This window comes from Lepus europaeus, chromosome 12, assembly GCF_033115175.1.
Source record: "Lepus europaeus isolate LE1 chromosome 12, mLepTim1.pri, whole genome shotgun sequence".
In the NCBI taxonomy this organism is placed as follows: Eukaryota; Metazoa; Chordata; class Mammalia; order Lagomorpha; family Leporidae; genus Lepus; species Lepus europaeus.
In genome coordinates this window covers 38,144,234-38,170,817 of record NC_084838.1, presented here as the reverse complement: position 1 = coordinate 38,170,817, position 26,584 = coordinate 38,144,234, and the positions used below count along the sequence as shown (strand labels likewise).

At 44.5% G+C, this 26,584-nt stretch overlaps 1 protein-coding gene and 1 pseudogene across 5 annotated transcripts in view; one reads left to right on the top strand and one right to left on the bottom strand.

Annotated features, from left to right (window-relative positions):
• Positions 1-26,584, top strand: part of MELK (maternal embryonic leucine zipper kinase) — an 83,835-nt gene that overhangs the window by 2,825 nt on the left and 54,426 nt on the right. For 3 of the 5 annotated variants that reach the window (XM_062207943.1, XM_062207944.1, XM_062207942.1), the window contains exons 2-8: positions 1,961-2,054; positions 3,693-3,778; positions 6,501-6,617; positions 8,827-8,970; positions 10,293-10,361; positions 12,655-12,747; positions 20,400-20,498. In XM_062207943.1, the coding sequence (XP_062063927.1) occupies positions 1,997-2,054; positions 3,693-3,778; positions 6,501-6,617; positions 8,827-8,970; positions 10,293-10,361; positions 12,655-12,747; positions 20,400-20,498 (666 nt within the window). In that variant the 5' untranslated portion in view covers positions 1,961-1,996. The remainder of the gene's footprint in view (positions 1-1,960; positions 2,055-3,692; positions 3,779-6,500; positions 6,618-8,826; positions 8,971-10,292; positions 10,362-12,654; positions 12,748-20,399; positions 20,499-26,584) is intronic. The other 2 variants (XM_062207947.1, XM_062207945.1) reach the window with 1 other exon arrangement.
• On the bottom strand, positions 10,894-12,525 carry LOC133771853 (small ribosomal subunit protein uS17-like; annotated as a pseudogene).

Sequence of the window (26,584 nt, the reverse complement as noted above, 5' to 3'; positions counted from 1 at the left end):
GGACCCAGGTGCTTCTCCTGGTCTCCCATGCGGGTGCAGGGCCCAAGGACTTGGGCCATCCTCCACTGCACTCCCGGGCCACAGCAGAGAGCTGGCCTGGAAGAGGGGCAACCGGGACAGAATCCGGCGCCCCGACCGGGACTAGAACCCGGTGTGCCGGCGCCGCAAGGCGGAGGATTAGCCTGTTGAGCCATGGCGCCGGCCTAGGCTGAGGCTTTAACCCACTGCACCACAGTGCTGGCCCCAGTACATTGTTTCAGTGTTACCTTGGTGTAAGTCTCTGCTAGTTGACCAGGAAGTCAAGTGGTTGGGTCCCTGCCACCCATATGGGAGACCTGCATTGAATTCCAGGCTCCTGGCTTCAACCTGGCCCAGTCCTGCCTTTTTGTAGGCATCTGGGGGAGTGAACTAGATACAAGATTGATCTCTTGCTCTCTTTGCCTCAAATACATTTTTAAAAAATCTGAATAAATAAATAAATAAATAAGAGTATTTCTAATTACGTTCTCAGTTGCTCAGTGAGTATGAGGGAGCTTCAAAAAGTTCCAAGGGCGTTGGTCTACGGGTTAAGATGCCCCCATCCCACATGAGAGCATCTGAGTTCAGACTCTAACTTCTGACTCCGTCTTCCTGCCAGTGTGACCCCTGGGAGGCAGTGGTGATGGCTCAAGTAATTGGGTTCTTGCCACCTTTATGGGACACTTGGATTGAGTTGTTGGCTCTGGCTTTATATAAATTTGGGGAGAGAACTAGAGGAAGGCTTCTCTCTTGCTGCGCCTGCCTGCTTGCCTGCCTTCCTTTCTTACAAGATTTATTTTGTTTGAAAGCAGAGTTACAGAGAATGAAGGGGAGACAGAGATTTTCCATCTGTTGATTCACTTCCCAAATGGCTGCAATGGCCAGAGCTGGGCCGATCCAAAGCCAGGAGCCAGTGGCTTTGCCTGCTATACCATAGCACTGGCCGGCTCCCACTATGCCTTTTATTTTTTATTTATTTATTTATTTATTTATTTTTATTTGTTATTTTTGACAGGCAGAGTTAGAGAGAGAGAAAGGTCTTCCTTTTTCCATTGGTTCACCCCCCAAATGGCTGCCATGGCCAGCGCGCTGCGGCGATCTGAAGCCAGGAGCCAGGTGCTTCCTCCTGGTCTCCCATGCGGGTGCAGGGCCCAAGCACTTGGGCCATCCTCCACTGCCTTCCTGGGCCACAGCAGAGAGCTGGACTGGAAGAGGAGCAACTGGAACTAGAACCCGGAGTGCCGGCACCGCAGACGGAGGATTAGCCAAGTGAGCTGCGGCTCTGGCCCCTCTGCCTTTTAAATAAAAATATCTTTTAAAAAAAGTTCTTGGAAAAGATTTTTCTTTTCTTTTTTTTTTTTTTTTAAGATTTATCTTAATTATTTGAAAAGCAGAGTTATATATATATATATGTACATATACATATATATATATATATATATATATATATAGCAAGAGAGAGAGAGAACCATTTGCTGGTTCACTGCCCAAATGGCTGTAATGGATAGGTCTATGCCAGGCGGAAGCCAGGAGCCAGAAGCTCCATTCAGGTCTCCCACATGAGTGGAGTTGCCCAAGTTCTTGGGCCATCTTCTGCTTTCCCAGGCCATTGGCAGGGAGCTGGATCATAAATGGGGCAGTCAGGACTCGAACCGGCACCCACATGGGATGCCAGCGCCGTGGAATAGCAGGTAAAGCTACTTTTTCCAGGCTGTGAGCAGGGAGCTGGACCAAAAGTGGAGCAGCGGGCACGTGAACCAGTGCCCATATGAGATGGGTGGGTGATTAGCAATCTAGATTGTTGTTTTTTTTAAAATATGGCTAATCAGTTTATTTAGTATCAGTTATGTGCCTAAGGTTTATTAATGTTTGTGGTTTCAAGGTAGTAAAGATAATTTGGTCATATTTCCTTTATTGATCATATATTATTTCTGTGTTACAGGTTCTTTTGTAATTTTGAATCACTTCCAGGTAGACTATGAAAGATTATGATGAACTTCTTAAATATTATGAATTATATGAAACTATTGGAACAGGTAATTATTATTGTTATGGGGGGGCAGAGGATAGATGAACTGTTTAGATTGTAGTCTGTTTAGAGGAATAGTCATGAACTTTTTAGTCTAACCTATGTCATTTAAAAATTCTTATATCTACTTTGGTAAGAAAACATGGGCCAAGGAGAGAAGAGAATAGAAGGGGAAGCCTTGTAGATCTTTGCTAAGACTTTGACTTCATTCTATATAAAAGTCATTGGAGAATTTTGAGCCAAGGCATCACTGGGGCTGTTTTTACAGGGTCCCTCTGGCTGCTTGGTGATGAAAAGATTGGGTAGGGGAGGGCAAGAGCAGAAGCAAAGAGATGTTAGGAGGCAATTGCAGTATTTCAGGTGAGTGATGTTGGAGATGATCGTGGCTTGGGTGTGGTAGTGAAGTAGTGAAAGGGGTGTTTTTTTTTTTTTTTAAGATTTATTTATTTATTTGAGAAGCACAGTTAGAGAGAGAGAGAGAGAAAGGGCGAGACAGAGAGAAGGCTTCAGTCTGCTGGTTCACTCCCAATGGTTGGAATTGGGCCTGTCCGAAGCCAGGAGCTTCTTCCAGGTTTCCCATGTAGATGCAGGGACCCAAACACTTGGGTCATCTTTTGCTGCTTCCCCAGGCGCATTAGCAGGGAACCGGCACCACAGGCTGAGGCTTAACCTTCTACACCACAGAGCCAGTCCCAGGGATGGGGTTTTACATACACACACACACACACACACATAGGAGTATGTTTCATTTATTAGGTTGCAGCACTCAGTAAAATATGCAAAGTGCACTATTCTTGATGGATTTTTACATATACATACGCCCAAACAGTCCCTGCTCAGGTTAAGACTATGCCATTTCCAGTTAGTACCTCCTCCTTTCCGCCAAGCTAACCATTGATATGTTTGAAGACAGAACCAACAGGATTTGTCGGTAGGTTGGTTCTGGAGTGCTAAGAAAGAGGTAAGGATGCTTCCAGGATTTTGGATTCAAGCACCTGGATTGCTTTTTACTAAAATAAGAGAAACCCAAGATGGGGGGAGGCAGAGAGAGACATAAGCTAGCTGGAACTTCTTGGAAATGTTAATTTGGAGATTTGGGTACCTACGTGGAGCCTTTTATCCAGTTTTAGAACATAATTACGTATCCTCATAGTTTTAAAAGTGAATGGAAGTTTTATATAATTTGTCTTCTGTCTCAGCTGTCTTATATTCTAATAATGTTAATAATAAAGCAAATTTAATTGCAATGTTAATTGTAAAACAAAATCCACAAGAGTGAATTCTGTTTTCATGTGAGTACTTCAAAAAGTTTGTGGAAACTGGAATTAAAGGTAAGTTTATTTTGGTACAAAACCTTTTGAAATCCATACATAGAATTCCCATAATAAAAATGGAAAAATAGATTTTCCATTGTCCATGAACTTTTTGAAGACTCACCTATACTGCCATGGTTAAAAAAAAAAGGCTCTTTAGCTAGACATTGGATGAGAGGAGGCTAGATTCATGGCTTTTACACTTTGAAAGCAACAGGAAGAAAGGGTTCACAGATTTTTGGGAATATATGGCCCAGTAAAGCCTTTGAAAAGTATAGATGTTTGTGCCTAGTTCTTGCTTGCTACTTCATACTACATTTTTATGTACGTAGGTGGCTTTGCAAAGGTCAAACTTGCCTGCCACATCCTCACTGGAGAAATGGTAGCTATAAAAATCATGGATAAAAATGCACTAGGGGTAAGTTTAAAATATTTAAATACTTTAACTTATAGATCAATTTTGTGGTTAATATGTGAGTTCGCTCTAATTTTCCAGTTATTGCTCTTTTTTAGAATATTTTTATAGCTTTTAAAATTTTATGATTAGTTTTAATTTTTTTAAATTAAAAAGATTTATTTATTTGAAAGGCAGAGTTACAGAGAAGGAGGGACACACGGAGATAGGTCTTCCATTTACTGATTTTCTTAGCAGATGGCTGCAACAGCCAGTGCTGGACCAGGCCAAGGCCAAGAGCCAGGAACTTTGTCCAAGCCTCCCATGTAGGTGGCAGAGGCTCAAGCATTTGGGCCATATTCCACTGTTTTTTCCAGGCCGTTAGCATTTTTCTTTTCTTTCTTTTTTTTTTTTTTAAAGATTTATTTATTTATTTGAAAGGCAGAGTTACAGAGAGGTAGAGGCAGAGAGAAAGTCTTCCATCTACTGGTTCACTCTCCAAATGGCTACAGCGGCTGGGACTAGAGCTGAGCCTATCTGAAACCAGGAGCCAGGAGCTCCCCAAATGGCCGCAACGGCTAGGGCTGGGCTATGCTGAAGCCAAGAGCCAGGAGCTTCATCCAGGTCTCCCACAAGGGTGGTAGGGGCCCAAGTACTTGGGCTATCCTCTGCTGCTTTCCCAGATACATTAGCAGGGAGCTGGATCAGAAGTGGAACAGCTGGGGCTTGAACCTGTGCCCATATGAGATGCTGACCATATGAGACACTGGCATCACAACCAGCGGCTTAACTCACTATGCCACAATGCAGGCCCTAGACTGAGTCTTTTTTATAATAAAGTTTTAATTTTTTCTTTCATAGGTTTTCTAGGTTCCTGTCTTAAATCTTCTCCAGCTTGGCTTATCTTTCTTCCCAACCATATTTTTATTTTGAAAAAAAATTTTTAAGGTTTATTTATTTAAAAGGCAGAGTTACAGAGAGAGAGGGAGAGACACAGAGAGAGAGATCTTCCATCTGCTGGTTCACACTCCAAATGGCGACAACCACTGGGGCTGGGCCAGGCGGAAGCCAGGAGCTTCTTCAGGGTCTCCCATGTGGGTATAAAGTTCCAAGCACTTGAGCCATCTTCCACTGCTTTCTAAGGCGTGTTAACAGGGAGCTGGATTGGAAGTGGAGCAGCTGGGACTTGAACCAATTCCCATATGGGATGCTGGTATTGCAGACAGTGGTTTAACCCACTGTGCCACAGTGCTGGCCCCCCAAACTTCAAGCTCCTAGTAAAGTAAGAAAACGGGGACAGCAAATACCTACATATTTTTCACCTAAATTCACTGGTTTTCAGCTCAGCATGTTTCTTTTCTTTTCCTTCCTTCCTTCCTTCTCTCTTTCCTTCCTTCCTTTCTTTCATTTTTTTTTTTTTTTAAAGATTTGTTTTATTTATTTGTAAGACAGAGTTACAAAGAGAGGAAGAGACAGAAAGGTCCTCCATCCTCTGATTCACTCCCCAGATGGCTGCAACGGCCAGAGCTGTGCTGATCTAAAGCCAGGAGCCAGGAGCTTCTGAGTCTTCCATGTGGGTGGCAGGTGCCCAAGCACTTGGACCATCTTCTGCTGCTTTCCCAGGCCATAGCAGAGAGCTGGATAGGAAGAGGAGCAGCTGGGACTAGAACCGGCGTCCATGTGTGATGCTGGCGCTTCAGGCCAGGGTGTTAACCCAACGCACCAAAGCGCTGGCCCCAGCTCAGCATGTTCCTTAAGGGGCATTGCCAAGCTTGAAAGTGGTAGTCCAGAGGGCTGGCACTGTGGTGTGGTAGGCTAAGCCTCCACCAGTGGCACCAGCATCCCATACAGGCACTGGTTCATGTCCTGGCTGCTCCAGTTGTGATTCAGCTCTCTGCTAGGAAAGCAGTGGAAGATGGCCCAAATGCTTATGCCCTGCACCTGCGTGGGAGACTAGGAAGAAGCTCCTGGCTCCTGGCTTTGAATCAGCCCAGCTCCAGGGGTTGCGGCCATTGAGGGAGTGAACCAGAAGTTGGAAGACCTTTCTCTCTGTGTCCCTCTATCTGTCTAGAACTAGACCTCTCAAATAAATAAATAAATAAAATCTTAAAAAAAAAAGTGGTAGTCTAGGCATGGTAACCAAGTAGAGTGTTTTTCATTTTTTTTGTTTGGAATGCTCTCCTTCTAAAGGAGTTAGAGATCTCTGTTTGAATTTTTCTGGTCATTATACTATTGACTGTCATAGAATTTGCCTTTATCAAATTTTTTTATAAAGATTTTTTTAAAAGACATTTATTTATTTGAAAGGCAGAGGCAGAGAGAGGTCTTCCATCTACTGGTTCACTCCCCAAATGGCCACAATGGCCAGAGCTGGCTGATCTGAAACCAGAAGGCTGGAACTTCTTCTGGGTCTCCCATGTGGGTGCAGCAGGGTCCCAAGGACTTTATTAATCTTCTGCTTTCCCAGGCCATAGCAGAGAGCTGGGTCAGAAGTGGACCGGCACCCATATGGAATGCCGGCACTGCAGGTGGTGGCTTTACCCCCTATGCCATGCTGGCCTTATCCGCCTTTATCAAATTCTTAAGGCCTTTGTATACATACAAATAAGTTTTGTTATATTCTTCTGAGTTGAATAATTTTGGACTCTTGATGGCTTTTGCTACTTAGTATTAAAGCTACTTATATTGATGTCTGGAAAACTAAACCCAGATAAATTGATTGCCCATTCAATATATTTTGGCACAGAGTGATTTGCCCCGGGTCAAAACAGAGATTGATGCTTTGAAGAACCTGAGACATCAGCATATATGTCAACTCTACCATGTGCTAGAGACAGCCAACAAAATATTCATGGTTCTTGAGGTATGTTCCACAGTTCTGAAATCATAACAGTTTAGATCAAGTAGATGTATATAATAAATTAGAGATTCATGATAAATGTACTGGTTTTTTTTTTTTTTTTAAGATTTATTTTATTTATTTGAAAGAGTTACAGAGAGAGGTAGAGACAGAGAGAGAGAGAGGTCTTCCATCCTCTGGCTCACTCCCCAGATGGCCGCAACGGCTGGAGCTGCACCGATCTGAAGCCAGGATCCAGGAGCTTCTTCCGGGTCTCCCATGTGGGTGCAGAGGCCCAAGGACTTGGGCTATCTTCTGCTTTCCCAGGCCACAGCAGAGAGCTGGATTGGAAGAGGAGCAGCCGGGACTAGAACCGGTGCCCACATGAGATGCTGGCGCTTCAGGCCAGGGTGTTAACCCACTGCGCCACAGCGCGGGCCTCAATGTACTGTTTCTAACATACCACTTGATGGAGTGGTGTGGTTCAGTGAATGGAATATAATAGTTTATAGAGTTCCTAGAGGGAAGGATTCATTGCAGTTTTTTTTTTTTAAGAATGCTTTTTTTTTTTTTTTAAAAAGATTTATTTATTTTGAAAGGTGGAGTTACAGAGAGAGAGTGTGAGAACAAGACAGAGAGAGAAAGATCTTCCATGCGCTGATTCACTCCCAAATGGCCTCAACTGTGGGTCGGGGCTGGGCCAATCTGAAGCCAGGAGCCAGGAGCTTCTTCTGGGTCTCCCATGTTGGTGCAGGGGCCTAAGCACTTGAGCCATTTTCTGCTGCTTTCTCAGGCACATTAGCAGGGAGCTGGATCAGAAGTGGAGAAGCCCGGACTCAATGCTGGCACTGCAGGCAGTGACTTTACCTGCTACGCCATAGTGCCAGCTCCCATTGCAGTTTTATATGCTGTATAAGTATTAATTTCCTTGGGATGTTATGACAAGTGCTACAAACTTGGTGGTTTGAAACAACAGAAATATTACCTCACAGCTAGAGGCTAGAACTCTGAAGTCAAGGTGTGGGAAAGGTCGGTCCCTTCTGGAGGTTCTGAAGGAGAATCTGTTCTATGTCCCCTTCCTGGTGTCTGGGTCACTGGTGCCTGGCATTGCTTGGCTTTAGAGATCCTCCTCCACTGCCTCCACCTTCAAATGATGTTTTCCTCTCTGTATGTCTGTGTTTCTGTATACATCTGCCCCTTTTCCTTTAAAACTTTGAGATGAGAAGGGGGGGAGGGTGGGGGAAAAGGGGAGAGAAGAGCTCCCCATCTACTGGTTTGTACTCCAAATGCCTGCAACAGTGGGGGCTGGGAACTCAATCCAAGTCTTCCATGCGGGTGGCAGTAGCCCAGTTATTGAGTTGGTAGGAACCCAGCTACTGGAGCCATTATTGCTGCCTCGCAGGGTCCACAGAAAACTGAAATTAGAATTAGCTGAAATCAGGAGCCAGAGCAAAGACTTGAATCCGGATACTCCAGGGTTGGATACAGGCATTCTCATGGGCATTTTAATTGCTACCCCAAACACCTGCCCATGAATGATCTTGAATGTGCACCATTTTTCATGTGAGTGAGTGCATCTATAAGAACACTTCTTAAATATGGCACCATGAGGCCAAAGGCTATATGCATTTTTAATTTTAGTTGGTAAAATTAAAATGAGATGAAGTCCTAAATGGAAACCCAGGTTACAGAAGAGTGAGTATCCTGGAGAGTGATGGAGATCCTGGAGCTTTGTGCTCTGGCTCAAAGCCTCTTCCTCTCTCAGCCTCTGAGGTCTCTCTGGGGAACTGGGCTGCTTCTGATACAGATTGGTAATCACTGGTCTTTGGACAGTGACCAGTAATAATTACTAGAGGAACAATAATTACTGCTTTTTTTTTTTTTTTAATTTCAGGTAACTATACTGAATGTGAGTTGAATTAAGATGAGAATTGGTTTTACTACTTTGCCATAAATATATAAATCCCTGAATGAGCTTTTTAGAATCACAGTAGTAGTTGCTTCTACGTCTATTTATTGGCAATAAAAATGTTCAGGGGAAGAGTTATTGTTCTCATTCCTGGACTAATTACTGGCTTGTTTGATCCTGAGAGTATAGCTCTGAATGTGCCTCGCTCACTTCCTTTGCCTTTAAAGTTGAATTAATTTTTCTGAGCGATGTATGACTTTCTGAAATCTCTCGGAAGTGATTTTTCAAGTGATAACGATGTCTCTGTGACTGTTGCTGTTGAAGTACTGCCCTGGAGGAGAGCTGTTCGACTACATCATTTCCCAGGATCGCCTGTCGGAAGAGGAGGCCCGAGTTGTCTTCCGCCAGATACTGTCCGCGGTCGCTTACGTGCACAGCCAGGGCTACGCTCACAGGGACCTCAAACCGGTGAGTGGCTACAGCAGGGCTCCGTGCTCACCCAAGAGGTCGGCAGCATCCACCTACCACTGTCTGGGTTTCTACAGGTTCTGTGTAGGGCATCTGTCTTAGCTTTGCTGCTCCTTTTTTTGTTTCAGTCAGCAGCTCTCACATTTCTTTTTTTCCTCCTTTACTTTTTGACTTTTGGTAGGCTGTTTGGGCAGATTTTCATTCTGTTTATCTGGTCATTGTGTGTGACATTATAAATGTCTGATTTTATCTTTGAAAGGAGAGTATTGAGCATTTTCTTTGAGAATGTTATGTCATTGAGTATTTTTGTTTTAGTGTCCTGTTCTAATCCCCTGTTCTTTTCATTTTAATTCCATTATTCCTCAGAAGGGAGCAGTTCAGTGAATTGACAGGCTCTTTTTCTTTTTCTTTTTTTAAAGACCATTTATTCATTTGAAAGATGGAGAGAGAGAGAGAGAGAGAGAGAGAGAGAGAGAATCTTCCATCCACTGGTTCACTCCCCAGATGGCTGCAATGGCCAGGGCTGGGCCAGGCTGAAGTTAGGAGCCAAGAGGTCTCCCATGTGGGTGCAGGGGCCTAAGGATTTGGGTCATCTTCCACTGATTTCCCAGGAGCATTAGCAGGGAGCTGGATTGGGAGTGGAGCAGTGGGGACTTGAACTGGTGCCCATATGGGATGCTGGCGCTGCAGGTAGATCCTTAGCCTCTTATGTCACAGTGCCGCCCCTCCTCCCCCTACAGACATTACTTTTAAAGCACAGAATAAAAATGTGAATATTCGCTAAGTCTGCAGGCTGTGATTAATGTGGGAGATAGTGAATATTGATTTAGATGTTGCTTGGTACCAGCGTCAGGAACTTAGAATTGGTCTGAGAAGTTATGGCAGTATTACTCTTCTGTGTTGTCTTTATAACCCAACTCTTTGAGCTCACTCTTGTGGTTTAAACTTGTCTTTGCTCAAATTGTGTTTTGTTAATCTTTAGGGCACCAAAGAGAGAATTGATTACAATAGTGTGTTTTGAGGGAAGTGCTGTAGTTATCAACATTCCTTTTCTTTCCCCTTGTATATTTCTTATCATTTCATTAATTTAGTTGATTTCTGCTTTATAATACCCAAGGTGGTATTTTTTTTGTGTCTGTGATTTAAAAAGACTTATTAGCGTCAAAGGCTTCCAGCTAAAACACCATGGAGGGGGGCTTCCAAGAGAGGAAAAACCCACCCAAGTTTTTTAATATAAACCTTAAATCAATGTGAGAAACGGCGAGAGTGGGATGTGCTGTAAGGAAGTCAATATATAGTTAAAAAATATCTTTGTCTTCTAGGAAAATTTGTTATTTGATGAATATCATAAATTAAAGCTGATTGACTTTGGTCTCTGTGCAAAACCTAAGGTAAGTATAGATCTAAAAATGCATTTCTTTCCTTTGTAAATACACCTCTTAGTATATTATCGTGCACTGCCTTAAGACTTGTATCCATTGAGACAGATGTTAAATTCATCCCTGACATCAATAGTTTTTGCAAGTTCTTTAGATTGTTCCAGTATGTAAGTTAGACTGAGGGCTGCTGCTCTAGGCCCAGGGTTGGTCCTGCTGCAGACCCCATGGGTATGCTGTGAGAAAATTCATGGTGCCAAGGTGACATGAGACAATCACAGCTCAGATGCTGAATTGGTCATGTCCGTGCAGTTTGAATATGTTGCCACTAGATGATGCCTTTGTTCATTCAGACATAAGTTGGAAATTTACTGCAAATCTATTTGTTATCCATGTGGTTGTTTAACTAACAATTAATTGCATTTTCAGAGACAAGCCCCTTTCCTTAGAAAAAGGAAAAAGTCCATGTGTACTTTTATTTATTCATTTATTTACTTTTGAATAGAAAATTAACTTTCAAGTGGGGGAAGTGGGTGACTGTGCAGTCTCAGAACTTCTTGGTGCTGGTGGCCTTGGTGACCTTGAGCACGTTGAAGTGCACTGCCTTGCTCTGGGGCTGCATGTGCCCACGGTGACAATGTTGCTGATCTGGATGTCCCTGAAGCAGGAGGACAGGAGCACAGATGTGTTCTTGTGGCATTTCTCAAAGCAGTTGTGTTTGCCAATGTAGTGGAGGAGATAGTCCCGGCAGATGGCAGGTAGTCCTCTGTATCTTCATCACCAGACAGGATCCATCCTGGGATGGTGATGCTTCCTGTGAAGTGGCATTTCCTGTCAGTGTAGGTGCCCTCGTAGTCTCTTTGGGTGTCTTGTGGCCCAGACCAGTGTTCTCATGGTTGCACAGGAGCTTCTCCTTACAAGTTTCACCCTGTAGGGTGAAAACAACTTTTGTTTTGAGAGATGTGTGGCTGCTTTTGGTAGGAAGGCTTGGTCTGAGTGTCTGCCTGAAAAAAAAGAGAGCCTTGGCAGTGTCGGCTTTCCTCCTGGACTCCGTTTGTATTTTTGTGATGTTTCCTTAGTTTGCACTCCACAGTTAGGTGCTGGTGTGCCTTAGTGCGACTTCTCTTTGAGATGACTTTGAACTTTGCAGCTGCGCTTCTGCAGCAGCTCTCCTGTGTGGCTGCCTGTTGGAGGCTTCCTCCTGAGTTCTCTAATGATGGTACTCAGAGTCTTTAAAATGAGCTGTCTACACTCATTAAGAATGTTGGACTTGCAGACTTGTCTCAGCCCTTTGTGCTCCCATGATTATTTTCTGCCCCAGTCAAAATTAGAAAGGTGCAAAGGGAATAAAATTTTTGCCCCTTTGGCTGAGTGGCTGATTGTTTCTGATTCTCCTCTCCCTGCCTTGGCTTTTCAGAGATTGTCTGTGGAGCCTTGGGTCTGGGAACCAAATGCTTGAAGGTGATTTTTTTTTTTTTTTTGCATTGACAGACCTATAAAGATAACAGACTTTGAACAGAGAGACTGGTTCATGGCTTGTTCTCTACAGGAGGCAGTGGAGAATGTTTGTGATAAACTCCACTAGCCTTTATTTGTGCCTGCCACAGATTCATCCCACACAGACGCCATCTAACAAAGTGGGGTTGCCTCAGCCTTCTGTGAGGAGCTCACTTCTTAACCATGTTGTCCAGCTGTGAATGAAGTCTCCCAGTCTGGGAAGTTCCCTGCCAGCTGCAGAGCTCTGCGCAGGTGTTTCTGTGGGGGAAGGGCAGGGGGAAGGTGAGCAGATTTCTGGTTTTGAACAGATCCTCGAAGCGAAGGTGGTCATTTGTCTTAGAGCTGAGTCCAGGAAACAGACTCTCAACACATTCGTCTGTGTTCGTGTTGCTTTCTTCCCTCGGAGAAAGGAGCTCTTTTGCATGTGCAAGGATTTGATACTGAAGATAGGGTGCAGGAAAGAAATAGTCCTTTTTGCCTGAGTACCTGGAGGTGGGAAGATGTGGGTGCTTGGATGTATGCTACGCTGATATAACGTGAATAGATATCTGTCTAGGGAAGTGTGAACCTGACTTGACTCAGCTAAGGAGAAAATGAGTGAGTTTGGGCCAGGTTATAGTGGTATGGGAAACCCAGAACTGCTGAGACCACAGGAGCAGGCACTCACGTATGCAGAGAACATGGGTTGCTGCAGGAGTCTTTTGTTATTTGGGGTTAGTTCTTCATCTAGCTTCTCTGCTTGTGCTTTATCAAGATTTAATTCTCTTAAGGACTTTAGTTCATAAGTGTTTTATTTTTATCTTACTGGCAGGGTAATAAGGATTACCATCTACAGACATGCTGTGGAAGTCTTGCTTATGCAGCACCTGAATTAATACAAGGCAAATCATATCTTGGATCGGAGGTAATTATTCATTGATGAATTCAGTATATAATGATTATACATTTATTGGTGACCTAAAGTGAGTCAAGGGCTGTGCACTCAGGATACAACAGTGAAGCAATAAATAATCTTGTTAAAGAGTTCAGTCTGTTTGGAGAATGAGATGTGTAAACTAATAAAAAGAATTAATAACTTGCAGTAAATATCCTAACACATAGTGCACTTGTGAAGCAGGGATATAATTCTGGTGTCCTTGTTGTGGTTGCTTTTGTATTGGACCGTGCCAGCTTGGACGTGTTAGTCCAGTTGGGTTGGACACAGGGCTGGATTGCAGGCTCAGTTTTCTGAGTTGCTGGTTAGCACAGAGAAAGCCTGTACTTTGTTCAAAGTCAGCTCTTGATCGAGGCCAGCAGTCCTGAGTAGGAGTCTAGGTTCAGAAGGCCAGGATTCTGCCTTGCTTTATACTTGCTACTTCAAGTCAGTCAGCTCCTCCCGTTCTCTGGAGTACTAGTTTTCCTGAAATTACTTATCATTGAAAAAAAAAAACAAAAACAAAAAACCTCAGGAAATGCCGGGTTGAATAAGTTTCTTATTCTTTTTAAGATTTATTTATTTATTTGAAAGCAGAGTGACAGAGGCAGAGAGGGAGAGAGATCTTCCATCCACTGATTCACTCCCCAGTTGGCCGCAATGGCTGGAGCTGCGCTGATCTGAAGCCAGGATCCAGAAGCTTCTGGGTCTTCTGCGCAGGTGCCAGGGCCAAAGGAGTTGGGCCCTCTTGTACTGTTTTCCCAGGCCATAGCAGAGAGCTGAATCGGAAGTAGAGCAGCCAGGACTGGAACTGGCGTACACAAGGGATGCCGGCACTGCAGGCAGTGGCTTTACTCACTATGCCACAGCGCCGGCCCCAGGTTGTTGTTCTTTAACATGCTTTTGTACAGTGTGATCCTTACAGAATCTGCTTTTCATGTGGAACATCTTTTGGAACCAGTTGTGTATTAGGTGGGAGAATCTTTGGGAGGTCCTAGGTTACTTAAGACATAACATGAGAAGATTGTTTTGTACGACTTGTTTTAATTTTTTTTTAAAGATTTATTTATTTGAAAGAGCTACAGAGAGAGAGAGACACACACACACAGAGAGAGATCTTCCATCTACTGTTCACTTCCAGATGGTCACAACAGGTAGGGTTGGGCCAGGCTGAAGCTGGGGTCCAGGAGCTACATCTGGATCTCCCATGTGGGCAGCAGGGGCTCAGGCACCTGGACTATCCACTCTCTTCCCAGACCCATTAGCTGGGAGTTGGATCGACTCAAACTGGTGCCCATATGGGATGCTGCCATTGAAGGTGATGGCTTTACCCATTATACCACAATGCCGGCCCTGTCTCATCCTTTTTAGTATATGTCACATACTATTGATTCTTTTGTCATTGGATAATACTTCCATGGTTTTTATTTTTTGACTTTTTTTTAAAATAAAGATTTATTTATGTATTTGAAAGGCATTTGCAGGCTGGTGCCGCGGCTCACTAGGCTAATCCTCCACCTGCGGCGCTGGCACCCTGGGTTCTAGTCCCGGTTGAGGCGCCGGTTTCTGTACCAGTTGCTCTTCTTCCAGTCCAGCTCCCTGCTGTAGCCCGGGAAGGCAGTGGAGATGGCCCAAGTGCTTGGGCCCTGCACCTGCATGGGAGACCAGGGGGAACACCTGGCTCCTGGCTTCAGATTGGCACAGTGCTGACCGTGGCGGCCATTTGGGGAGTGAACCAACGGAGGGAAGACCTTTCTCTCTGTTCCTCTCTCTCACTGTCTAACTTTGCCTGTTGTCAAAAAAAAAAAAAAAAAAAAAAAAAGGCAGTTGCAGGGAGAGAGGGAGAGAGAAGTCTATCATCTATCTATTGGTTCACTCCCTGAATGGCTACAATGGTAGGGCCTGAGCCAGACTGAAGCCAGAAGCCTGGGATTCCATGCAGGTCTTCCGTGAGGATGTAGGGTCCAAGCACTTGGGCCATCTGCTGCTTTCCCAGGCCATTAGCAGGGAGCTGGATTGAATATGGAGTGACCGGGACTCAAATTGGTGCCTCTGTAGGATGCCTCTGTTGCATGTAGCAGTTGGTGCGCCATGACACCAACCCTCACTTTCTGGCTTTTATGAATAATGCTGCTGGGAACATGGTTTATATTGATCTCTGTGAGAGCTGCTTTCAGTTCTTTTGGGTAAATAGCCGGAGGTGGAATTGCTGGGAGCACGTGGTAATTCTATATGTAGTTTTTTTTAAAAAGATTTTATTTATTTGAGAGGTCGAGTTACAGAGAAAAGATGAGACAGAGAGGAAGGTCTTCCATCTGCTGGTTCACTCCCTAAATGGCCGCAACTGCCAGAGCTGTGCCGACCTGAAGCCAGGAGCCAGGAGCCAGGAAGCTTCTTCCCAGTCTCCCACGTGGGTGCAGGGGCCCAAGGACTTGGGCCATCTTCTACTGCTTTCCCAGGCCATAGCAGAGAGCTGGATTGGAAGAGGAGCAGCCTCGACACAAACCAGAGCCCATATGGGATGCTGGTGTCGCAGGTTGAGGCTTAGCCTACTACATCACGATACCGGCCCCTCTATATGTAATTTTTTGAGAAAATGCCATACTGTTTTCTATAGTGGCCACATCATTTTATATTCCCACCAATAGTGTATAAGAATTCCACATGCTGGAGGATGGCCCAAGTGCTTGGGCCCTGCACCCGCATGGGAGACCAGGAGAAGCACCTGGCTCCTGGCTTCGGATCAGCGCGGTGCGCAGGCTGCAGCGGCCATTGGAGGGTGAACCAACGGCAAAGGAAGACCTTTCTCTCTGTCTCTCTCTCTCACTAACCACTCTGCCTGTCAAAAAAAAAAAAAAAAAAAAGAATTCCACATGCTAGACACTTTTTATAATTTTTATGTAACTCCTACAAAAGATCTATTACTCATTTCATAATGTAAAGAAGATAAAGAAAATTAAGTGTCTTTGTAGGGTTACACAGCTGGTATTGCTGGTTAAAGGCTGACTGTATGAGGTACTCTTTCTACCATCCCTGCAGTCCCCTGGGGGGTGATGATCATATTCTAAATAGCTCAAGATTCCTGGAGGCTGGTGAGAACATCCTGCTTATTTGAATGTAACTGAGTTTTCCTATGTGCTTTTTTTTTCCCCCAAAGGATTGATTTAGGGGCCAGTACTGTGGCATAGTGGGTTGGGCATCCACCTGTAGCACTACTCCCCTGTGGGTGCCAGTTAGGGTTCCAGCTGCTTCGCTTCTGATCCAGCTCCGTGCTGATGGCCTGGCAAAGCAGTAGAAGATGGCCCAAGTGCTTGGGCCCCTGCACCCACATGGGAGACCCAGAAGAAGCTGCTGGTTCCTGGCTTCAGATTGGCCTAGCTCAAATCATTGCCGCTGTTTGGGAAGTGAACCAGCAGATGAAAGACCTCTCTCTCTGTCTCTCCATCTCACTTCTGTAACTCTGCCTTTCAAGTAAATAAATAAATTTAAAAAAAAAAAAAAGATGTATTTATTTGAAAGAGTTACCCAGAGAAAGGAAGAGACAGAGAGAGAGAGAGAGAGAGAGGGGAAGATCTTCCATATGCTGGTTCACTCTCCAAAAGGCTGCAACAGCTGGGGCTGGGCCAGGCCAAAGCCAGGAGTCAGGAGCTTCCTCTGGATCTCCTATGTGGGTGCAGGGGCCTAAGTACTTGGACCATCCTCTGCTGTTTTCTCAGGCACATTAGCCGGGAGCTGGATTGCATGTGGAGTAGCTGGGACTCGAACCAGCACCCATATGGGATGATGGCATTGCAGGCAGTGGCTTAACCTGCTATGCCACGTAACACCAGCCCCCACCATGTGCATTTTTATTTTTTAAAGATTTATTTATTTTATTTGAAGGGCAGAGTTACAGAGAGGGAGGGAGAGACAGCGAGAGATCTTCCATTTCTAGTTCACTCCCCAAATGGCCAAAGCCAGGAGCCAGGAGCTTCTTCTGGGTTTCCCATGTAGGTGCAGGGGCCCAAGTTCACTTGGGCCATTTCCCGCTACTTTTCATAGGCCATTCGCAGGGAACTGGGTCAGAAGTGGAGCAGCTGAGAATCAAACCAGTGCCCATATGGGATGCCAGTGTTGCAGGTGGCGGCTTTACCTGCTGTGCCGCAGGACTGCCCCCCCATGTGCTTTTTTTTTTTTTTTTGACAGGCAGAGTGGACAGTGAGAAAGAGAGAAAGATCTTCCTTTTTCTGTTGATTCACCCCCCAAATGGCTGCTGTGGCCAGCGCACTGTGCTGATCCAAAGCCAGGAGCCAGGAGCTTCTCCTGGTCTCCCATGTAGGTGCAGGGCCCAAGCACTTGGGCCATCCTCCACTGCCTTCTTGGCAGTGAGCTGGCCTGGAAGAGGAGCAACCGGGACAGAATCCGGTGCCCCGACCGGTACTAGAACCCGGTGTGCTGGCGCCGCAGGCAGAGGATTAGCTTATTGAGCCGCGGCGCCAGCCCCCCATGTGCTTTTAAGTTGTTTACTGTCCATGTTGTTGGACTTTTCATCCTTCTAAGAACAGTGTCTTGAGGACAGTGTATTGAAGAATCATCTGGGACACTCGTTAAAAGCATTGAGGACTGTTCCCTCAGAATTTGGTTTTGTTTTTTAGGTAAGGCTTTAAGTATTTTAATTTTAAAATAAGCACTATAAAGAGTGAGGATTTATTTATTTAAAATTTTTTTAATTTTTATTTATTTATTTATTTTTTTGTGACAGGCAGAGTGGACAGTGAGAGATAGAGACAGAGAGAAAGGTTTTCCTTTTTGCTGTTGGTTTACCCTCCAATGGCCACCGCGGCTGGCGCATCTCGCTGATCCGAAGCCAGGAGCCAGGTGCTTCTCCTGGTCTCCCATGCGGGTGCAGGGCCCAAGCACTTGGGCCTTCCTCCACTGCCTTCCCGGGCCACAGCAGAGAGCTGGCCTGGAAGAGGGGCAACCGGGATAGAATCCGGCGCCCCAACCGGGACTAGAACCCGGTGTGCCGGCGCCGCAAGGCGGAGGATTAGCCTATTGAGCCGTGGCGCCGGCCAAGAGTGAGGATTTAGCCCAGCAGTTAAGATGCTTGGGTCCTTGGGGTGGGCATTATGGCTCCATGGTGTAAGCTGCCACTTGGGATAGCCATGTCCCATGTCAAAATGCCATCTGTAGCCTATGTTGGAATTGCTGGTTCTAGTCTATGCTACTCTGCTTTGGATCTAGCTTTCTGCTTATGCTCCTGGGAATGCAGCAAATGATGGCTCAATTACTTGGTCTCTGCTGCCCATGTGGGAGACCCAGATGGAGTTCCTGTCTCCAGCCTTCAACTTGGCTGGGCCCCAGTAGTTAAAGGCGTTTTGTGAGTGAACCTGTGGATAAAAGATCTATCTCGCTCTCTCTCCGTCTCTGTTGCTCTGCCTTTCAAATAGATACATCTTAAAAAAAAAAAAAAGATACCTCCATCCTATACATCCTACATTGGGGAACCTACGTTTAATTCCTGAATCTGGCTCCTGAGTCCAGTTTCTTGCCAGTGTGGACCCAGGCAGGCAGTGGTGATGGCTCAAGTAGTTGAGTTCTTGCTACCCATGTGGGAGACCTGGATTGAGTTCCTGGCTCCCAGCTTTGGCCCTGACCCAGCTCTGGTTGTCGTGAGCATTTAGGGCATGAACCAGTGGATGAGAACTGTCTCCGCCTCTCAGATAAATAAATAGGTAAATAAAATTAGTAGAGATTCTGATGCTCATGCTCTAAGACCATGTTCCATGACAAATAACTTTTAATTTCTTCAATAATTTCTCACAGGGAATTTCTTAAAACTCTTTTCCTCCTAATTCTTTATTTCGTATTTGGCAATTGGTAGCCTGCGGATTACATTTTGGTTTGGCTTATGATTTTAGTTAAATAATTTTTTTTTAAAGATTTTATTTATTTGAGAGAGAGAGAGAGAGAGTTATAGACAGAGGAGGAGACAGAGAGAAAGGTCTTCCATCTGCTGGTTCACTCCCCAAATGGCTGCAATGGCTGGAGCCAAGCTGATCTGAAGCCAGGATCCAGGAGCTTCTTCCAGGTGTCCTGTGGGTACAGGGGCCCAAGGACTTGGGCCATCTTGTACTGCTTTCCCAGGCCATAGCAGAGAGCTGGATCAGAAGAGGAGGAGCCGGGACATGAACCAGTGCCCCATGGGATACTGGAAACACACTCAGAAGCTTAGCCCATGACACCAAAGCATCAGCTCCGTTAACTAATTCTTGTACCTAATTTGAAGCAGTGAAGTGAAGGTGCTTTGATGAGTTAACTGGAGAACACTTTTCCAGTTTGTTCTTTTTAGTGGACTTTGATTTCTGTGGGGATGTTACTGTTATTTTGTTTGTTAGTTTAATCCCATACATATTCTGTTGACCTCTTATGGTACTTGACAAGGCCATGTTAGCTTACCCTTTCTTGTGAAGTGTCTTGGCTTTTAGTTTAAGATCCTGCTCATGATGGCTGTGCCATCATGCCTCCGTGTATAGATTAAATATTTGACATCTCTCAGATGTCAGATTTTAGAGCAAATCATTTACTTGAGGTATCACAGTAGAATCCTAATAACTTGATGTGATTCAGTAGATAAGATTAGAATTGGGTTACCTAGTACTCATATAGGTGCTGCGTAGATTTCTCATAGTACTCAAGTTATCTTAACTCTGTTGCCTGTTTCTCTGCCCCTCTGCTGTCTTTGTTTCTGAAAATTTTCCTAAGGAGCTATGAGTTCTCCTCAGCCAATGGTGTCGTCATTGTTGACTAAGGCCCAGTACTGCTTGGGTAAATAGTTACTGCTTAGGACTCTGGCACCCATGGAGAGCTCACATAAAGGTTAAGCTGCTTTTTGGATTTGGAGATTGTAGGGCTCTTTGTGCTGGCAGGCTAATTTGTATCCTCTCTATTTGAAAAGTTAATCATTGAACTTTATTCAGATTTCTGTACACAGAAAGGATTTTACAGTGCAGCTTATACACATTTGCAGATTATCAGGAAATTTTAAGACTTGTTTTGACATCCTCATGCCTGTTTACATAATCCTCATATAACCTAAACCCTCAAGAGCATTGTAGAATTATCTTTCAGAATCAGAAAGCTGGCTTCATTTCTTTATCATGCCTAAGCCAGCCCAGCCAGCTGGAAATTGTTTTCTGCTAAGTGTTGGAGTCCAGCTGGAGGAGAGTACATGAACTGGAAGTCCAGAGGCCTCAGACCAGTGACTTTGGACAGCCTTCCTTTTTGGACTGCAGGTTCCCTGCCTGTAGAATGGCAGGTTGAAGTGGACGATCCCTGAGTCCTTTTCCAGCTTTAAGAGATTCTGTGATTCTGTTAAGCATCCTGACATCTGAAATATGTTCTAAATTTTTAAAAAATATTTAGTTATTTGAAAGAGAGAGAGAGAGACATTGATTCCATCTGCTGGTTCACTCCCCAGATGGCTGGGGCTGAGCCAGAATGAAGCCAGGATCCAGTCTCCTGTGCGTGTGTGCAGGGGCCCATCTTCTGCTGCTTTCCCAGGTGCATTAGCTGGGAGCTGGATCAGAAGTGGGGCAGCTGGAACTTGAACTGGCACCTGTTTTTTTTTTTTTTTTTTTAATGACTTTCTTTCCCCCTTTCAGGCAGATGTTTGGAGCATGGGCATACTGTTATACGTACTTATGTGTGGATATTTACCATTTGATGATGATAATGTCATGGCTTTGTACAAGAAGATTATGGTGAGTATTGCAGGGCATAGAATTTCAATGTAAAAGTTTTTTTTTTTTTTTTTTTTTTTTTTTTAAGATTTATTTATTTGAAAGAGTTATACAGAGAGAGGAGAGGCAGAGAGAGAGAGGTCTTTCATCCTCTGGTTCACTCCCCAATTGGCTGCAATGGCCGGAGCTGCACCGATCCTAAGCCAGGAGTCAGGAGCTTCTTTGGAGTCGCCCACGTGGATGCAGGGGCCCAAGGCCTTGGGCCATCTTGTACTGCTTTCCCAGGCCATAGCAGAGAGCTGGATTGGAAGTGGAGCAGCCAGGTCTTGAACTTGCACCTGTATGGGATGCCAGCACTTCAGGCCAGGGTGTTAACCCACTGTACCACAGCATCGGCCCCAGTGTAAAAGTTTTCTTCACTGCATGCTATATTGTTTCCATTTATGAAATTACAAAAACAGGCTAAAGTAATCTGTGCTGTTAGAAACCAAGATAGTTTTCATTTGAGTGTAATTGAGGTTGGGAGTAGTAGGGGTGCCTGTTTTTTACCTGGGTGCTGGTGCTGGTTGTATTTGTATATTGAGTTTTTGAAAATTCATCAAGATATCCTCTTCATACACTTCTTTATGTGTCTTATACTTCAATAAAAAGCTTAACAAAACAAAAACAAGCAAAGTATTCCGTATTTTAGGCTGTCTCTGAACTAAGATGAGTAAATATGTAAGCTGATTTTCCTGGTAAGAGTTTTTGTATTATGGCTTGAAATAACAACTTAGTAAGTTGCTGTGTTAAATTACATTTTCCTATTAAGTCATAGTAATCTAAGACACCCCCCCCCCCCCGATTTGTTTAGAAGGAAACACTTGGCTTTAAGGTGTACACTAAAAGCACAGTTAAGAGTATGGTGAGCTTTGTTAAAATCATGTCTGTCAGAGCAAAAAGTAGATTAGTGGTTGATTGAGAGTTGGAGTGGGGAATTGACTGCTAATGAGTATGGAGTTCCTTTGGGGATGGTGAAAAGATTCCAGAATTAAAAAACAGTGATGATTGCACAACCTTGTGAGTATACTATAATCCACGCAGTTGTACGCTTTAAAAGGATAAGTTTTATAGTACATGAATTGTATTTAATTAAAAAATGCATATATAGCAAGTAAAATAGTAAAATCTTTTTAAGAGTAATTTTAAAGCAAGCTAACAAAGGAAGATAATGTAAAGAAGGAGAAAGAGCATGATATTGGGCCCCCTAGCAAGTCAAGGTCAGGCCAGCAGAACAGTTTCTCTGAAACATACTTACTTCTGTCTAACAAATAGTTTCTGAATGTTTGCTTTGTACGGATACTAAAAGGTACGGACAAACACTTTAATCATTGTCTGCTGGGGGCTGATTTCTTAGTGGAGGCAGTAGCAGGCCTATCAGGTTTTAAAACAAAGGTAGATAGAAGTGCTTCAGAAAGGGATGTGAGAGCATTCTTTTTTTTTTTTTTTTATTTGACAGGTAGAGTTATAGACAGAGAGAGAGAGACACAGAGAGAAAGTCTTCCTTCCGTTGGTTCACTCCCCAAATGACTGCTATGGCTGGCGCTGTGCTGATCCGAAGCCAGGAGCCAGGTGCTTCTTCCTGGTCTCCCGAGCAGGTGCAGGGGCCCAAGCACTTGGGCCATCCTCCACTGTCCTCCCTGGCCACAGCAGAGAGCTGGACTGGAAGAGGAGCAACCAGTACTAGAACCCAGCGCCCATATGGGATGCTGGCGCCGAAGGCGGAGGATTAACCAAGTGAGCCACGGCGCCGGTGCCCGAGAGCATTCTTAATAGAGTAGACAAAGAGATGGGAGAAACAGGAGGAAGAGTGGTCAGATGTCATGTGTAGATGGACACCTACAGGTAGGGAACTAACCTGAAGCAACTCTTACTTTTGGGAAATAGCACAGAGAATTAAAGTGGTAGTCCTACTTGCCCTGTTGCCCACCCTGTAGAACACCAATTCTAGGGCACTTGTTTAGTTTTCAGTTTTTATTTATTTGAATTAATAGTTTTTCTTACATCCTACCCCAGAGAAACCTCTTATCTTTAATCTGTGATTTCTTTGTAAGAATCTTTTTGAGCCCTTGGCTGTTTTGTGAGGATTTAGTTTAGTTAAGCCAGATATTATAATAATCTGTTTAAACTGGGCTGACATAAACATTGTGAACTTCACAATACACCAACAGTGGTGAAACCCGGTACCACAGTCTTCTGTTGTGTGGCACTGTTGCACTCAGTGGAATGTGACACCTGCATCCTTCCTGAGCAGCACTTCGTGATGTAGTTTATGTAAGGACTAGTACCAGTGCCAGTACTAATGTGTGTACTAAATGTCAGCAAAGCTTGACTGTTGTCTCATTTTTAGTAGAAAATATAAATAGAAGTCTTAATATTTTCTTTCCACATCCCAGTGTATCATTCTATCATATCCTCTGGGATGCACATGCCCCGGCTTTGAAGATCATCAGTCAAGAGTGAGTGGTCAGGGCCGGCGTTGTAGCATGGCAGGTAAAGCCACCACCTGTGGCACTGGCATCCCATATGATCAACATTTGGAGTGCCAGCTGCTCCACTTCCGATCCAGCTCATGGCTAATGTGCCTGGGGAAGCAGCGGAGGATGGCCCAAGTTTTTGGGCCCCTGTATGGGAGATCCAGAAGAAGCTCCTGGCTCCTGGCTTCTGACCAGCCCAGCCCTGGCCGTTGTGGCCATTTAGGGAGTGAACCAGCAGATGGAAGGCCTCTTTCTGTCTCTCTGTAATTCTGCCTTTCAAATAAATAAATAAATAAATATTTAAAAAATTTATTTTAGGGATTGGGCCAGCGCTGTGGTGCAGTAGGTTAAAGCCCTGGCCTGAAGCGCTGGCATCCCATATGGACGCCAGTTCTAGTCCCGGCTGCTCCTCTTCTGGTCTGGCTCTCTGCTATGGGCTGGGATGGCAGTAGAAGATGGCCCAAGTCCTTGGGCCCCTGCACCCGTGTGGGAGACCCGGAGGAAGCTCTTGGCTCCTGGTTTTGGATCGGCACAGCTCCGGCTGTTGTGGCCATCTGGGGTGTGAACCAGCAGATGGAAGACCTCTCTCTCTGTCTCTACCTCTCTCTGTAACTCTGTCTTTCAAATAAATAAACTAAATCTTAAAAAAAAAATTATTTTATGGACTGGTACTGTGGTGTATTGGGTAAAGCTACCGTCTGCTGTGCAGGCATCCCATATGGGTGCCCATTCAAGCCCTGGCTGCTCCACTTCCTATCCGGCTCTCTGCTATGGTCTGGGAAAGCAGTAGAAGATGGCCCAAGTCCTTGGGCCCCTGCATCCATGTGGGAGACCTGGAAGAAGCTCCTGGCTCTTGGCTTCGGATCAGCTCAGCTCCGGTCATCATGGCCATCTAGAAAGTGAACCAGTGGATGGAAGACTTTGCTTTCTCTCTCTCTGTCTCTGACTCTCTGTAACTCTGACTTCAAATACATAAACAAATCTTTAAAACAATATTTTATTTATTTGCAAGGCAGAGTTACAAAGAGAAGGAGAGAGATGGAGACAGAAAAAGAGTGAGAACTCTCCATTGGTTCATTCCCCAAATGGCTGCAATGGCCAGAGCTGGGCTGATCTGAAGCCAGGAGCTAGGAGCTTCTTCCAAGTCTCCCATGGGGGTGCAGGGCCCCCAGCACTTGGGCATGTTCTGATGCTTTCCCAGACCATTGTCAGGGAGCTGGATAAGAAGTGGAGGAGCCAAGACTTGAATTGGCACCTATGTGGGATGCCAGTGCTGCAGGCAGTGGCTTTACCTACTATGCCACAGCACCAGCCCCTAAATTAAATCTTAAAAAAAAAAAGTCAACTCGACATATTTTCTTTTTAAAAGATTTATTCTCTTTATTTGAAAGGGAAAGTTAGAGGAAGAAATGTTCCATTCTCTGGTTCACTTCCCATATGGATGCAGCAGCCAGGGCTGGGCCAGTCCAAAACTAGGAGCCAGGAGCTTCATCTGGATCTCCCACATGGGTGATAGGGGCCCAAGCAATTGGGCCATCTTCTGCTACTTTTCCCAGGTGCATGGGAGCTGGATTGGAAATGGGGCAGCTGGGACTCGAACCAGTGCCTGTATGGGATTCCAGCTCTGCAAGTGGTAGCTTTATGCCACAGCTCTGGCCCCAAGACGTGGCTTTGTAAACTTTTAGATAAACCTTTTATTTTAAAAAGTTGTGAATAGTTTCTATTTGTCCCCTCACTCAATGTTCCTTATTGTTAACATCTTGTGTTCCTTCAGTACATTTGTCAACTGAGGAACTAGCGTCAGTATATTACTTTTAATTCAGTAATGTGATTTCTGCTAGTTTTCCCCTGATATCTTTTTCCTCTGCTACCATCCTTCTGGGATACCCTATTACATTTAGTCATCATGTCAATTTAGCCTGTTCTGATCTGTGATAGTTTTTAGGCATCAATAATAATAATAACTATTATTATTATAATATATAATATAAGATATAAGATAATAACTATTATTATTAATATATTATTATTATTATTATGGTTGGTTAGCTGGCTGTCCCAATACTATTTATTAGTAATGAATTATTTTTCCAGTTATTTGGAATGATGGTTTTATTTATAATACCCAGTTCCTACATTTACACATTTCTCTTTTTGTTTGTTCTAATGTTTATTTGAAAGGCAGAAATATAGAGAAAAAAGGAGAGACAGCGAGCTTCCATCTGCTGGTTCACTCCCCAAATGGCTGCAAAGGCCAGAGCTGGGCTGATCTGAAGCCAGGAGCCAAGAACTTGTTCTGGTTCTCCCAAGTGGGTGCACGGGCCCAAGCACTTGTGCCGTTTTCCACTGCTTTTCCAGGCATGTTAACAGCGAGCTGGATCAGAAGTAGAGCAGCCAGGACTCCAACCGGCGCCCACATGGGATTCTGGTGCCACAGCCGGCGGCTTTAACCACTATCCCACAGCACTGGCCCCTACCTAATTGTTTTAATTACTGTGCCTACACAATAACTTTTTGTTAATGTCTAATGGAATTAGTCTTTTCTTATTATTCTGTTTTCCCCCTACTTCCTGGCTGTTCTGATATGATTGCTTTTCTTGATGTATTGTTTAAATGGGATATTTGGAAAGTAATGGATCTTTAATTTGATGGAGAAAACTCTTTTCCAATTTTGAAAGGGCTGGTTTGGTAGCTTATCTGTCATGTTAATAATGAATAATGAATAATTTGTAATAGTGAAAGAATAAGTCAGGGTTGGAGACACGGCCTTGGGTGTTCTTTTAGGTTGTGTGATGTTTAAATGCCCTCCAAGGCTCTGTATCTCAACGCAGAGTAATACAGTGCTTGCTTTTTACTATGTGACCTTTTTATTTCTTAATTCTTGTGGATCTTATTAGTGCTTTCTTTTTCTTTTGGAAAATGTAAGTTGTCATATCTTTACAGTAGAATACACTGTGGCTATAAAAATGAGTGAGGAAGGTTCGTTAAGTTCTAATAATGAAATGATATCTCAGATTATTGTTAAGTGAAAAAGCAAGCTGTAGAACAGTTTATATAGGGGCTGGCATTGTGGCATAGTGGGTAAAACTGCCACCTGCAATGCCAGCATCCCATATGGGCACTGGCTTGTGTATTGGCCGCTCTGCTTCAGATCCAGCTCTTTGCTAATGGCCTGGGAAAGCAGCAGAAGATGGGCTAACTCCCCAGGCCCCTACCACCCACATGGGAGACCCAGAAGATGCTCCTAGCCTAGCTTTGGCTTGGCTCAGTGGTGGCCATTGTGGCCATCTGAGAGTGAACCAGCAGATGGAAGATCTCTCTGACTTTCAAAAAATTTTTTTTAAATTTATTTATTTGACAGAGTTTAGTGAGTGAGAGAGGGAAACAGAGAGAAGGGTCTTCATTCCATTGGTTCACTCCCCAAATGGCCGTCATGGCCAGCGCTGCACTGATCCGAAGCCAGGAGCCAGGCGCTTCTTTCTGGTCTCCCATGTGGGTGCAGGTGCCCAAGCACTTGGGCCATCCTCCACTGCAATTCCAGGCCACAGCAGAGAGCTGGACTGGAAGAGGAGCAACTGGGACTAGAACCCA